The following is a 13,960-nucleotide window of genomic DNA, read 5'->3' on the forward strand; positions in this document are numbered from 1 at the left end:
CGGGGGGCCTCCGCGTCTGAACTCTCGGGGCCAGGAAACAGCTTGGGGTGCTTGTCAGAGGCCATCTATGTGGGGCAGACATGGGGTGGGGAGACAGACCCACTTACCACCCCCGTGTGTGGCCAGCCCGGCCCCGTGGCTCCCGGCCACTCCGGGGGCCACTCTGCAGGGTTGGCAGGGGGCAGCCGTTCCCCGTGCCACCCCGTCACTGAGGGATGGGCTTAGTTGATTCCGGGAGCGGAGAGATGGCACCATGGAAGGGCAACCTCTTGAAAACGTCCTCAGGAGGCAGGAGGGTGAGCAGGTGCACACGCCAGGCCTGTGCCCAGGTCAGGGTGCGGGTGCCGCTGGCCGCTCCGGGGCCTGGTCGAGGGCCTGCACAGCCCCCTGTGGAATTCCAGGTGCATGCCCGGTGGTGGTGGGCATTCCCTGGGGGCTTTAATCAGGGCCCCCCGTGCTCAGCGGTGGGAGTGGAGTGTGTTCATTGCCGCCTCCTTGCCCAGCCCCACCGTAGGCACGGAGCTCAAGGCGCACACGCAACCTCCCCCATTCCCCCGCGCTCCATCGGCCCTGCTCCTCGCACCCTGGCAGCCCTGGTGGCAGCGGCGAGGAGCCTGCCCCTGAGTTTTCACTCCGCCGCCCCGGCTCGGCCCAGCTGCAGACGACCGCGTGGCTGTTGGAATTGGGCCTTGGTGACCTCGGCACCTTCCGCAAACAATAGCCATTGGGGGCGCTTATGAGCTGTGGCTCCTCCCAGACAGCTAGTAACAGCCGGTGTGCCCTGGAGTCCTGACGGGGTCAGGCCCGTTCGGTCACTGTTCGCTCTCTGCCAGCAGCCCTGCCTCCCTCCTGCCGTTCACACCAAAGGCTCGCACCTTCCCGAGGACAGGTCCCACGGAAGCTCTCCTTAAACCTGCACTTTTTACATCAAAAGGGGTGGCTTGCAGAAAACCCAGCCGTGGCCGTGGCCGTGGGGATGGTGTTGAGATCCCCGTTGATGGGCGTGTGGGCACTGGGCGGGGCCCTGGGCGCCAACCAGTTTTGCCCGAGTGGCTCCCACCCAAGGCACATCCCCTCGGGGCCATCGAGCACATCTCGCCCATCCCCACTGGGCGGCTTGTGGAGGGCACGTGTTCTTAGCGGTGAGAGGAGCTGCATTCAGAGGCTCCCTGTGCTCAGCAGCCCGGTGGGAGGCACTGGGATTCGGCTGCCGCCAAGAAGAGAGACCACGGCCTCTACGGCAGGCCCTCCTGGGAAGGAGCAGGGCCCGCCTCCCGGTCCACAGCGCAGGTGCCCACAGCGAGGGGGGCTGAGCCAGGACGGCCTGGGCAGCGGCCCCACATGCCTTTCCTCCGGCCAAGGAGGGAGCCATGTGGGGGGGGGGTGGCCCAGGGCTGCGGTGCAGGTGACCTCAGACCCATCCTCCCCACCAGCCCCCCACCCCCACCCCGGGCACTGTCAGGAAGGGGGACCCCAGCCCCGCAGGGCTTGGCCCTCTCCTGTCTCCAGGCCCCTCTGGGCTGTGCTGCCCCGGAAGCTCCTTGGCCACGCCCACAGCCCACACTGCAGCAGTGAGGGGAGGGGACAGCCTGGGGCTGGTTGTATGGTTATGGTTATCTTTTGGTTGGAGAGGGCAGCCTTCTTCTAGAAGGTTCTGCCATGCTGCCCTGCCCGGAGAGGCCCATCTGCTCCACCCCCAGCCCCTCTGGTTTTGGAGGGAGGCTCCCTCTGACCTGTGTTGACTGTCCCCAGGGGCCGGGGGCAGGCTGGCGGCTCGCCTGCCGGAGCCTCACTAGTTAGGGTCCTGCCTCATGGCCGCTGCCCATGAACTGCTCTGAGGGGGCGGGAGGACATCACAGCCAGGAGGGAGGGCAGGGCTGCCAGGTCCTGCAGAACAAGGGCCGGGGCGTGGCTCTGGGCGATGGGTGGGGAGGAGAGGCCCCCTCACCCCAAAGGAGCACCCTCCCCAGCCGCCGGGCTCCCAGGCCCCGATGGTGGTGAACCCCGCCCGCCCCAGGGCGTGGGGCGGGGTGCTGCCGGCCTCAGCGTTTACGTGCCACAACCGCTTGCCTTACTCCCGTGGCCGGGCCCACGGCCTCCCGGCCACAGGGCGTGTCCTGACAAAACGCAGATTCCCATTCTCAGAAAGCCTTACTTTTCAACGAGATTTTTGTAGCAGGAAAGTTTTGTGAGTTTGTTTGCCGGAAGAAAATGTCAATAAAGGAGAAGCCACGTGATCAAACCAAACCTAACGTCTGAATGGGTGTCCCTGTGCGGAGAGCGTGTGGCTTCCCACCCGCCGGTGCTGCCCAGGGGCCTTCGGGCACTGCCTGTCGCAGCAGCCTCCCGGCATCGACCCCCGCAGCCCCCTCCCGGGCGGCCCGTGCCCTGCGCCTCCGCCTCCGCTCAGGCTAACGGCGTGCCCTCTGGCCTTGGGGCGGTCACCTCAGGGATGGCCGCTCGGGCTGTGTGCCCGGGCGTGAGCAGTCCCTGCAGACACCGGCTGTGGCGGCCCTGCCTGGCCCGTGGGTGCGGCCCATGGGCTGCCTCTTGCCAGTCACACAGTTGCTCAAACCCCTCCCACTGGCGCCAGCGCAGAAAACCAGGCCGCTTTAAAAAACAAGACGAAAGAAAGAAGTCCCAGGCCACAGACTGACCTAGCACCGTCTCTCTGGCAAATTGTGTTGTCGGTGTGTGGGGGTGTCCTGGGGGCTCGGGGACAGTGAGCCTGTGTCTGGGGCTGGGGTGTCCTTTCGAGAAACTCCAGGCAGGGCGGCGGCCCGGGTGGGTGGGGTCTGGCCACCTCCGCCCCCGCGGCTGTCCCCCCCTCCCCACGGGCCACGCTGTCTTGCACTAGAGCCCTCTAGTCTCAGGAATTCGCTTGTTACTTTTACTGTGTAAATAAAGCTTCCTGGTTTAATGTCTAACCGCCAGGAGCTGTCTGTCTGGTTTCTGTTGGGCGTGGCTAACCGGAGGGTCCCCCCGGCAGGGGCAGGGCCTGGACCCTCGGTCACCTCTGAGCCTCGGGGCCCGTCTGTAAAATGGGGACACTGTTGGGAGCTGGAATATGGGGCTTTGTGAGGGACCCCGAGGGGGAGGCAGGCCCGTGGAGAGGCTCGCTTCATTGCACAACCCGTTTGCCACCCATCTGACCACAGGGCTGTGCCTAGAACATGGAAGGTCCTGGGGGGCCTCAATTTCCCCTCAGTCTGTTAAATGAAAGGGTTGGGCAGGGGAGGAGTCCAGGGCCTGGCCCTCTGCTGTTCAGTGGTTCAAGCCCCCCCTGCCCCCTCTCCCCCCCCCCCCGCCCCGCCCTCAGCAGCCAAAGCCCAAGTCGCCACAGGCCGGGTGGTTTATTTCATGGTTAGTGTCCTGCACACAGTGGGCGTGACGCTCGCGTCTATGGAGTTATGGCTCCAGGAAGTGCCCTCTGCCTGCAGCCCATCCCAGTGGTGACCATTCTCGCTCTGTAGCACGTGGGCCTCCTAAGCGGTCGCCAACCTTTCGGACCTCAGGGGTCCACGGCCCACCGGTTGGCGAGCGCTGCTCCAAAGGCCCCTGGGAGCTGCCCCAGCTTTGGGCTCCACAGGTGACTTGTAGGGACAGGACAGTGTGCTGCGTTAGGGGTGTGTGGGGGGGGAGGGGGGTGCTGAGTGGCCACTCTGAGTCTGGGCGGGGGCTGGTTCAGCTGGGGCTGCGTGGCCTGAGGGAAGGCCCGTGTCCTCCAGGCTCCACGCTGAAAGGCCAAGGAGGTTGGATCACGAGGCCGGGACCTGCCTGGGGCCCAGGTGGGGCCCCTGGAGAGCACGTGCACTTGGGGGTTCCTGTATTCCCGGGGTACCCCAGCCCATGCCCAGGGGTTTTTCTCCTCTGGAGGCCTAGCCCACTCTCCTGGCTTCACAGGGCTGTGTGGGCAGGAGGCAGGCCACCGGGGAGGGAGAGAGGAAGGGCTGGTCGCCCACACCGTCTGGCTGGGCCTCTCGCCTGCTGTGGAGGGTGAGGGCAGAGCCTGGGTTGGTCTGGGCACTGGGTGCGTGGGTGGGTGGTGCCAGGGAGCTGGGGACCGTCCCCGAAGGCCCGTCACTTGTCCGCGTGCAGCAGCAGCAGGTCCACGGCCTCCGCGAGGTTGTCCACGTACCCGTCAGCCTTCACTTCGGGATGGTGCTCGTCGCTGGGCCTGGGGAGGGTAGAGGCCGTCGGTCAGGCCACACGGGGGCCCAGCTGGCAGTGAGGCAGGGCAAGCTCTCTGGCGGGTCAGAGGTCAGAACCTCCCCCAGCAAATACCCCACCCGGTTCGTCGTCACGTCCCTGGCACCTGCCCCAGGATCCCCTCCTTGGGCCCCTCCAGGGCCTCAGGCCGGCGTTACTGTCCATCAAAGGAACGCAACCCCAAGAGGGCACGAGAATCTGCCCAGAAAAGAGGACCCCTGTGGCCCTGGCCGGTGTTGCTCAGTGGATAGAGTGTCAGCCTGCAGACTGAAGGGTCCTGGGTTCGATTCCAGTCAGGGCCACAGGCCTGGGTTGCAGGCTAGATCCCCAGTAGGGGGCATGCAGGAGGCAGCCGATCAGTGGTTTTCTCTCATCATTGATGTTTCTCTCCCTTCATCTCTCTGAAATCAATAAAAATATATTAAAAAAAAAAGAAGCCATATTGTGATGAGATTCTGGCCAGCCCCCTCTGCACACGATACTAGCCGAACGGCATACGTGGCTAATTATGTTTAATTATATATCATTTAAATTCAAGATCCATTAAAAGAAAGGCTGCATTAGCAGCCGGCGGTGTTTGCCGACACAGAGGAAATGCGGACTTTTATGTCTTCACTACACGACGTTGCTGAGGGCGCGGGGGACCGGGTGCATGGAGGTACTCGCTTGGCCCCGCCCGCCCGCCCCGAAGGCCCAGCGCCCCCTCCATGCTGGCCAGCGGCCTGTGTCTCATGGGGCCTCCGTCCCGCACACTGTGGGGGCTGAACCACAAAACCCAGCAAAGCTGTGCCCCTGGCAGTGGGCGCAGAGCAGAGGGTGCACGTGTGGGCTGTGGGGGCCTGGGGTGCAGGTGAAGGTCCCTGGCTCGGGGGTGGGTGGGCCACACACGCACCCCCAGGACAAGGGACAGCTGCGCCTGGCCCCACGTGTGCTCACTGCCCCGTGGCGGGGCATCCGACGCATCCACGCGAGATGAGGACACGGACACAGAGGGCCGGAACCTGCCCAGAGCCACGGCAGGGAGCGCGGAGCTGGGGCTCCATCCTGCGTGGCCGGATTTGCGCTCATTTTAGCGTCCTTCCCGTGGCGCCTGGGACACGGTCTACGCCTGGACGCCACCGAGGTGCTGGTGACCTCGGCCAGACCGAGCGCCTGTGGGCCGGGCGCCCCTCACCCTGCAGGCTCCAGGACGGAGGTGGCCCGGGGTGCTGGCCAGTGCAGTGAGGACGCCCGGTGTTTGTGGAAAACCCACGAGGAAATAAATGAAAGGAAAGGCACGGTCCACACGGACCCCACGAGGCGCTGAGGGCTGCCCGGGCAGAACCTGGAGACACCGGACTCCTGGTCTGGGCCTCACGGTGGCAGCGCCCGGGCCAGGCCTGAGCAGGGCCCGGTCAGGGGAGCCGGGCCGGCCGAGGAGGGACTTCCTGTGGACCCTGGCACCCGCCCGGGGCGCTCTGCCCGGAGGGAGGAACTGGCTGTTTACCGCAGGTTCCAGCCGGTGGTGCCTTGTCAGCCTGAACTGACCCAGAGCGCCAGCTGCTTCCTGTGCGGTTCTCGCTGCGCACTCCCCGCGGGCACCTGGGGCGGTGGGTGTGCCACGCGCTGCCCACCGGTGTGTGGCGGTCTCAGGAGACTCCCTCACGCTGATGAAGAGGTTCCCCGAGGCCCCAGCCCTGGATGCAGCCCCTGCCCCAGCCTTTACCCAGTTCACAGGCAGGAGAGGCCGGGCACAGACTGGAGGCCCCGGCGGGTGCTGGGCCCACAGAGTGACTTTCCGAAACAGAAGCTGGAACTCGGTGCTCTGAGAAGGTGCCAGCACTTACTCCCCAGGCCAAGCGAGCGGCACAGGCAGCGGCTCCCCGTCGCTGAACAGGCCCCTCCTGGAGGCCTGGGTCCTCGCCGCCCTGCGGGGACCTGGGGGCTGGGCCAGGCCGCTTTGTGGATGGCATGTTTACTCTAAGCCGGGCACCGTGCCGGCACCTCCTCAGCTGTCCTGGGGGTGGCACCAGTGTCCCCTTAGACAGACGACCCGGGGCTCAGGACCGGAAGGGACAGGCACTGCCGGGGCAGCCCAGCGAGGCCGCCGAGTGGGGAGGAGGCTGTCTGGGAGGGCGCCCCGCCCCGCCCCCCCGCGCTTACCGCCTGGGGGTGGGGTGGGGGAGGGCACTCCTCCGTCCGCCCATCCATCAGAGGGGGAAACTGAGGCCCAGAAACCAGGGCCTGGAGGGAAGCGGCAGGGGTGCCCCCCCCCCCCCGGGCTTGGCAGAGCACCCTCCACCGCGAAAAGCTGCCGGACGCACCTCATTCATCACAGTCCTGCTGGCACCCCGTAAACGGCAGAGCCGCCCGGCGAGGGGCCCTCAGCCCGGCCCTCGGGGGAGCCGGCGCCCACACGGGCCGCCTGTGCTCGGAGCCCCGCTGCCCGCGGTGGCCCGCGGCGCCTGGGACCGCCCGAGGGGAATCTTGTTTCCCTGTTTCATCTCCGCTCGGGAGGACGGGCCAGTCCGAGCCTCGCTCGGCGGCTTTGATCTCACAGCTGGTCCTTCCTCGGTTCTGGGGACCCTCCACCGCCCCACACACAGGCCTGCGGCCTTCAGAAAGCCCCGGAGCAGCCCCTCGGCCCACGGAAGGCAAGGCTGGGGCGCATGATACAGAGACGATTACTAACCAGCCAGGCCTTGTCAAACCTCACAGGCAAACCCGGCCGCGTGGCTCAGTGGTTGAGCATCGACCTATGGACCAGGAGGTCAGGATTCGTTCAATTCCCAGGCAGGGCACAGGCCCGGGTTGCGGGCTCCATCCCCAGTGTGGGGTGTGCAGGAGGCAGCCGATCCATGATTCTCTCATCATTGATGTTCCCCTCTCTCCCCCCACTCGTCATCTCTGAGTCAATAAAAGTATATTTAAAAAAAAAAATCTCAGGCATAATGAGGGGCGCCAACAGGGACACCGTGTGGATGCCCCAGCATTTCCCGTGGGCGGGCGCCCATGGCACCTCCCTGCCCAGGCCTCAGCCACGGCTGGCTCTGCAGCCCCAGCCCCAGCCCCGAAATGCTCGCCTACCCTCACCCACCTCCATTTCCTCTGTGTTGGTAGGAGGGGGGGGCGGGGAGAGGGAGAGAAGGCTGTGTGATTGGAGGAGTGAGCTGTGCACACAATTATTTGGAAAGAGTGACGGTGAGAAGCCGGGGCGCCGGGGTGGAGAGGGCTTTCCTGAAAGGACTTGGCCTGGAAACATTAAGTCAAACAACTGGCGTTGGCAGCGGCCGGCTCCCAGCACCGCCAGCCCCCGAGCGGCCAGCACACCGTCGGGCCTGGAATAATGACGCATTCACGCCGAGCCCGGAGTCGCTGCACAGGGGGCTGCGGATCAGGGAGCTGCAGATCAGGGGGGGCTTTAGTTGGGGGGACTGCAGATCAGGGGGGCTGCAGATTGGGGGGGGGCTGTGGACCAAGGGGGCTGCGGATTGGGGGGTGTGGCTCAGTGGTATGAACCAGGAGGTCAGGGTTCAATTCCCTGTCAGGGCACAGGCCCGGGTTGTGGGCTCCATCCCCAGTAGGGGGCGTGCAGGAGGCAGCGGATCAATGATTTTCTCTCATCATTGATGTTTCTATCTCTCTCTCCCTCTCCCTTCCTCTCTGAAATCAATAAAATACTTTTTTAAAAAAAGAAAGTAGACAAATCAATAGTTTTGGGAATATTACATTACTAACTTTTCTAAATTGTGGTAAGATATATAGAACACAAAAATCTGCCATTGGAGTCATTTTTAAGGGCACGTCTCTCAATGGCATTAATTACAATGTTGAGCAACCATCACCGCAATCCAGTCCCAGAATCTTTTCATCACCCAAACAGAAACCCCACACCATGAAGCAATGACTCCCGCTCCCCTCCCCTGGCCCCTGCAACCTCCAGTCTACTCCCCGCCTCGCGGCGTCTGCCAGGCCTGGAGGCCTCACAGGAGCGGAGTCACAGCACCCGTCCCTGGGGTCTGCTCATTGCCTTTAGCGAATGTCTGTGAGGCTCGCCCACGCTTAGCCGGGGCAGAACGGCGGTCCTTTCCACGGCTGAGTAATATTCTCCCCGTGGGTGGACCACGTGTGTCTCCCCGTCCACAGCCGACGGACACCTGGGCTGTTTCCGCCCCGCGGCTGTCATGGAGAACACACCACGAACAGTGGAGAACAAGGATATTTTTTCTTTTTAAAATATATTTGATTGATTTCAGAGAGGAAGGGAGAGGGAGAGAGAGAAACATCAATGAGGAGAGAGAGTCACTGATTGGCTGCCTCCTGCACGCCCCCCACTGGAGATTGAGCCTGCAACCCGGGCCTGTGCCCTTGACCGGAATGGAACCTGGGACCCTTCTGTCTGCAGTCCGACGCTCCATCCACTGAGCCACAGCAGTCAGGGGGACAAGGATATTTTCAATTCCTTCTCACGTCAGTTGCGTCTGAGGCTTCCCGGTGATTTATGGGGGCGGGGACCAGGGTGTACCCTCCATTTCCTCCCTCTGACCCGCAGTTCCACTCTGGGGAACTTATTTTCAAGAAATCATCAAACGCAGACAAAAACCTGTGTGTGATGAAATCCGAACACAGCCTGGAGGTGACCCTGTGGGTGCCGACGGCGTGTGCCTGGGCCACGACCAGGGAGCTGCGGGAACGTCCCAGCAGGAGGGAGCGGCGAGGGGGCGGGTGGGTGGGAGCGCGGCCCCCCCCCCCCCCCCGCTGCTCTGTGCTATGAAATTCCTCCACGATAAGAGGATTCTTCCCACAAACACCGATGTCCTGTGGGGAGTCTCCCTGAGACACTGTCTGCAATAGCGGAATCGTGGAAACGTCTCCAGCCCGGGAACCCTTAAACGCACAATGTTGCAAAGTGTTCCACGGCCCGGCCTGGGGAAAGGAGGCAGCTCCCCACGGCGCACAGACCCCGCGTGTATCAGGGGGAGGAACGCGATCCTTCAGCTTCACAGCCGCGTAGGATTCAGTCACGTAAACGGGGACGTGTTTGTATTCACACGGGAACCGGAGGGCCCCCGGCAAACTCAGACCACCGTGGCCGCGCGGGGCGCAGAGACGCCCGCCCCGTGACCTCCCCGCTCCGCGGCCGGGGAGACCCCTCAAGCCGGGAGTGCCATCACGTCTGTCTGTGCAAAAGCCCACGATGGACCATCCTGGCTGAACAAAAGTGGCAGAATAAAAGCTAGAGCCCTGCCTTAGCCGGTTTGGCTCAGTGGATAGAGCATCCGCCTGCAGACTGAAGGATCCCGGGTTCGATTCTGGTCAAGGGCATGTAGCTGAGTTGTAGGCTGTGCAGGAGGCAGCCAATTGATGTGTGTCTCTCACATCGATGCCTCTCTCTCTCTCTCTCTCTCTTTCTCCCCTTCCTTCCCACTCTCTCTAAAAATAATGGGAAAATGTCCCCTGCAGCCAGGCCGCAGGCGCTGGGACCGCCCGGCTTCGGGCTCAATGGGCCGTGCGGCGGGCGCACCGAGTGCACACCCCAGGCCCCCAGGGCAGGCCCTCGCTCGGGCTGGGGGGACGCGGTCTCCCTCTTATGGCGGGAAACCTGAAGCCCCGGCGCTCCTCGTGCAAAGCCCCGGAGAGGGGTGTTTTCAGAACCCGCCCCCACAGCCTCGCACGCACAGTCTATTCCAACGCGGACAAGCACGCGCCGTACAGCTACATAACACACAACCCCCATCGTGTTTACATAGCACCCCAAAGCACGGCGGGCGGGGCAGGAGCCTGGGGGGAAAAACGCCCAAATGCTATTCGATGTTGCCATGGATCACAAAGGGGTTTCTCTAGCTCAGTGATGGCGAACCTTTTGAGCTCCGCGTGTCAGCATTTGGAAAAACCCTAACTTAACTCTGGTGCCGTGTCACATACAGAAATTTTTGATATTTGCAACCATAGTAACACAAAGACTTATATTTTTGGTGTTTATTTTATCTATTTAAATGCCATTTAACAAAGAAAAAGCAACCAAAAAAATGAGTTCGCGTGTCACCTCTGACACACGTGTCATAGGTTCGCCACCACTGCTCTAGCTGCTCCTTCCAGACTGTTCATTAGCCCCAGCTTCTCCACGTGACTGTATCCATCTATCTATCTATCTATAAAGCCAGCGACCGGATCGCGGTAACGACTGGAGCGACCAGTTGCTATGTTGCCCGATGTGGCCAGCGAACTGGCCCCATGTGGGGTGGGGTGGGCCATCAGCCAACTCCCCCTAGCCAGCCCCGCCCCTGATAGGCCTCTCCCCGCCTGATCGAGGGCAGGGCCAGCTGGCCAACCTCCTGCAGCCCCTTCGCCTGCAGCCCCTCCCCCCAGCCAGCCCAGCCCTGATTGGGCCTGATCGTGCGGGTCCCGCCGTCTCCTCCTCCTGACAGGCCTGGCCCTGTTCGGTCCTGATTGGGGCCAGGCCAGCCGGACCCCACCTGTGCACAAATTTGTGCACTGGGCTTCTAGTTATGTTTATAAAATTACAAACCAAACAGTTAAACAAAAAAACAAGTCTCTCCCCTCCAGAAACGAACTAGTGACCACAGGGAGCTGTCAGACTGCCCACCGCCTGGACCGGCTCGGTCCTTCAGATCGGACACGGTGGTCGGGGCTCTGTGGTCAGGGGCTCAGGGCCTGGACGGGGTGCCACGCCCCTCCCGGGCACAGGAGCTGCAGCCTTGCCCAGTCCCAGGCCGCCCAGGCCCCTCAGGCGGCAGCACCACGCAACTCCAATCAAAGATGCTCCTGACCCCGTGACCCTTCTGGCCGCTGGTCACGGGGCCGGGATACACACCTGGGCAGGCACCGAAGCGCAGGAAAACCCAGCCCTTCCCAGAAGCGTGCCCCCTCCACCCGCCACTCCCCAACCTACCCCAGCCTCGCGGAGGAAGCCCTCCAAGATGCAGACCAAGCCCCGCCCATCGCCCTGCGTGAGTCCTCCAGCCCAGGCAGACGCGGCCCACATGCGGCAGCTCCTGGCGTGGCATCCCTGGCCCACCCGCGTACCCCCTGGGCGGCCTCAGTGGGTGGCCTCCATGTCAGCAGCAGCCCTGGCGAGTGCGGGCCCCGGGGAAGCCAGCCAGTCCCCTGGCTGGGAGCCTGGGACCCATGGTGAGGGGGTGCAGGAGAGGGGGTGCGGGAGAGAGGGTGCAGGAAGACCCAGCCAGATGCCTGCAGCGGGCGGACGGGCAGTGCTGCCAGCGAGCAGTAAAGAACCAAAGAACCGACGCCTCCCAACTCCAGGACAGACGGGCGACACTTGGAGCTCACACCCCTCTTCCGATGGGTTCTTGCTGGAACCCCCTGGCTAGGCACCTCCTCCCCCCCCCCCCCGCCCCGTGTTCTCGCCACTCCCCTCTTCCCGTCTCTCTTCTCTGCTCTCTGGGGCTGGAACCCTGGCTGTCCGTCCGTCTGTCCCTCTTTTATCTGGAAACACTGTTACCTCCTCGCAGAGGCGGGGCCATGGGGGGCCCCTGTGCCCGTACCATCTGCGGGGAACCACAGAGGGACGGGGGAGGGCAGGGCCAGGCCTGGCCCCGGCCGCGTCTTTATTTATAACTTCTCTTACTTCCGGCGTCCAGGCCCCGGGAAGGTCGAGAGAAAAATGAACGCCTTGACGTTTTCCCCAAACATCCTCCTGAGAGCTCTTGGCAGGAGCGGCTTCGCCGGAGCCTGAGCACGTCTCCCTTTCTGTCGGGGAGACATCTGCTCGCGGCCCACACTCGGACGGCGGCGGAAACACAGAGCATGTGCCGGGGCCCGAGGCTCCGCCGCAATAAAAGGGGGTCCCGAGTGTTCGGCCGCGGTGGGAGCCGGGCAGCTGCTGAGTCCCCTGCCCAGGCCCAGGCTGCCCTCCCGGGGGGTGGACCCGGGGACAGTGTGGACACAGCTCCCCCGGCCCCACCCCAGGGCAGGGAGGCAGGCACAGGTGCGCCCGCAGGGGCAGGGGAGCCCCAGGGAGACCACCCCCCCACCCCGACCTCCAAGGCGGGGAGGAAGCGCCCGCGCCCCGAGTTTGGCTTTGCCTCTCGTTCCACATGCGTTTCTCATTCTCCTTCTTCAACACCCGCCTGTCAGGCTGAGTCTGTGGAGCCAGAACCCAGCCGAGCGGGGGCAGCCGAGTCACAGGCTCTGCTCCGCTGCTGCCCTGTCATCGGCCGAGTGGAGACGGGGGGCACTGACCCCACCCGGCGAGGGAGGGGCGCTCTCGTGCTGGAGCCCCGAGGTGCAGAGTCAGAGGCCGGGGGCCCCGAAGGCCAGCGTAGAGGATACTCCAGTAATTGCCAGGTTTCTGTGAATGTTAATTACGGCGCCTTAATGAGCTATGGATTATATTAGGGTTATAAGTGTAATTACCTTAACGGGCATATGGATTACAATTATGCTCCAATTAAACCGGGCGTATAGCATTTTCATCAGCCTCGGCCCCTCCTGCTCCGGGCCGGCCCCCTGCAGGCCCCGGGCACCTGGGGTGGGGAGGGCGCAGGGGTGGGGGGCACACGGCCTCCCGGTTCAGAGGACGAGGCCACGCGTCCCGCCCTCTCTGCCAGGCCTGGTGTGGCAAGGAGGGAGGAGGGAGGAGGGAGGCGGGAGGGGAGCAGCGCCTGCAGGGCTAAGGCTGCGTCCGTCTGTCTGTCCGTCCGTCCGCGCTGCCCTGTGAGCAGCCCTGAGCCCGGCTCCCTCACAGACATCAGGACTCATCGCCCTCCTCTGACCCGGCTCCAGGCAGACCCAGCCTCTCTCCTGGTCTCCAGAGGGAGGTGGTGAATATGGACCCACTTTCCAGGTGGGGGGCTGCGGGGCCAGCGGGTGGGGGTGGCGAGGGGAGCTGGGAACCCCGGATGCCTACAGGACGGATGAGGCGGGATGAGGGGACAGCCCAGCAGAGCCCGGGGCGAGGGCAGGAGAGGCCGAGGGCTGATCGCCGAGTGGAGACGGCCTCTCCCAGCAGAGGGAGTGGGGAGCCCCCAAGCCAAGGGCACTGGGGGGCAGGCTCCTCCCTGAGAGGTGCCGGGGGCCGGCTGGAGAAGGAAGAGGCTCAGGCGAGGCTGACTCGGGCCGTCCACCGGCTTTAGGTCCAGCAGCCTGACGCCCACGGCACCCGCGGGAGGCCCGAGGCCCAGCACCTGGTGCTCCCCACGCCTCCCTGACCGCACCCACGGGAGGTGGCCGGGAGGGAGCCGGGTGGGCGAGCCGGGCGAGGCCGCCCGGCGGCTCAGAGGCCAACCCACCGGCCAGTCCCCGGGAAAGAGGGAGCGTGTGGGCCTGTGCGTCCCGCCCATGGGGCCTGTCTGGGGCGTGGCAGCGGGGCGCCCTCTAGCGGCCCCAGCAGAGAGCAGCGTGAGGGGAGGGAACGGGCAGCTGACCCTAAAGGTCTGAAAGAGGCAGGAAGCCGAGGGCAGAGAAGAAGGGCAGGGAGCGGGCAGAGGGGGATGTGGAGGAGAAGCAGAGCTGGGGCCCCCGGGGCCCCCCTCCAGAGCGGGGGCCTACGGCTGACTCCGACCCCTGACCACCCTCTCGTCTTCACCAGCCTCTCCTCCCAGGCCCCCTCCCCTGCGTCAGAGGCAGAGGGGCTGGACTGGCTCCTGCGACAGGTCCCGGCCGCCTGGCGCTCCAGCCAGGGAGCCTCTCTCCAGGTTCGGCCCGAGACAGCCTGACCCGCCCCGGGCTCCGCAGGCTGCAGGTCCAGAGGCCACGACCCGGGCACCCACTCCCTCCTTAGGCGGCCACA

At 64.4% G+C, this 13,960-nt stretch overlaps 1 protein-coding gene across 1 annotated transcript in view; it reads right to left on the reverse strand.

The window, feature by feature from the left end:
• Positions 1–3,337: 3,337 nt before the first annotated feature.
• Positions 3,338–13,960, reverse strand: part of LHPP (phospholysine phosphohistidine inorganic pyrophosphate phosphatase) — a 39,231-nt gene continuing 28,608 nt past the window's right edge. Inside the window, exon 7 of the mRNA XM_081105063.1 lies at positions 3,338–4,177. Coding sequence (XP_080961189.1) covers positions 4,081–4,177 — 97 coding nt within the window. The 3' untranslated portion in view covers positions 3,338–4,080. The remainder of the gene's footprint in view (positions 4,178–13,960) is intronic.

Source organism: Myotis nattereri (genome assembly GCF_964212035.1).
Source record: "Myotis nattereri genome assembly, chromosome: 13".
Lineage (NCBI taxonomy): Eukaryota > Metazoa > Chordata > Mammalia > Chiroptera > Vespertilionidae > Myotis > Myotis nattereri.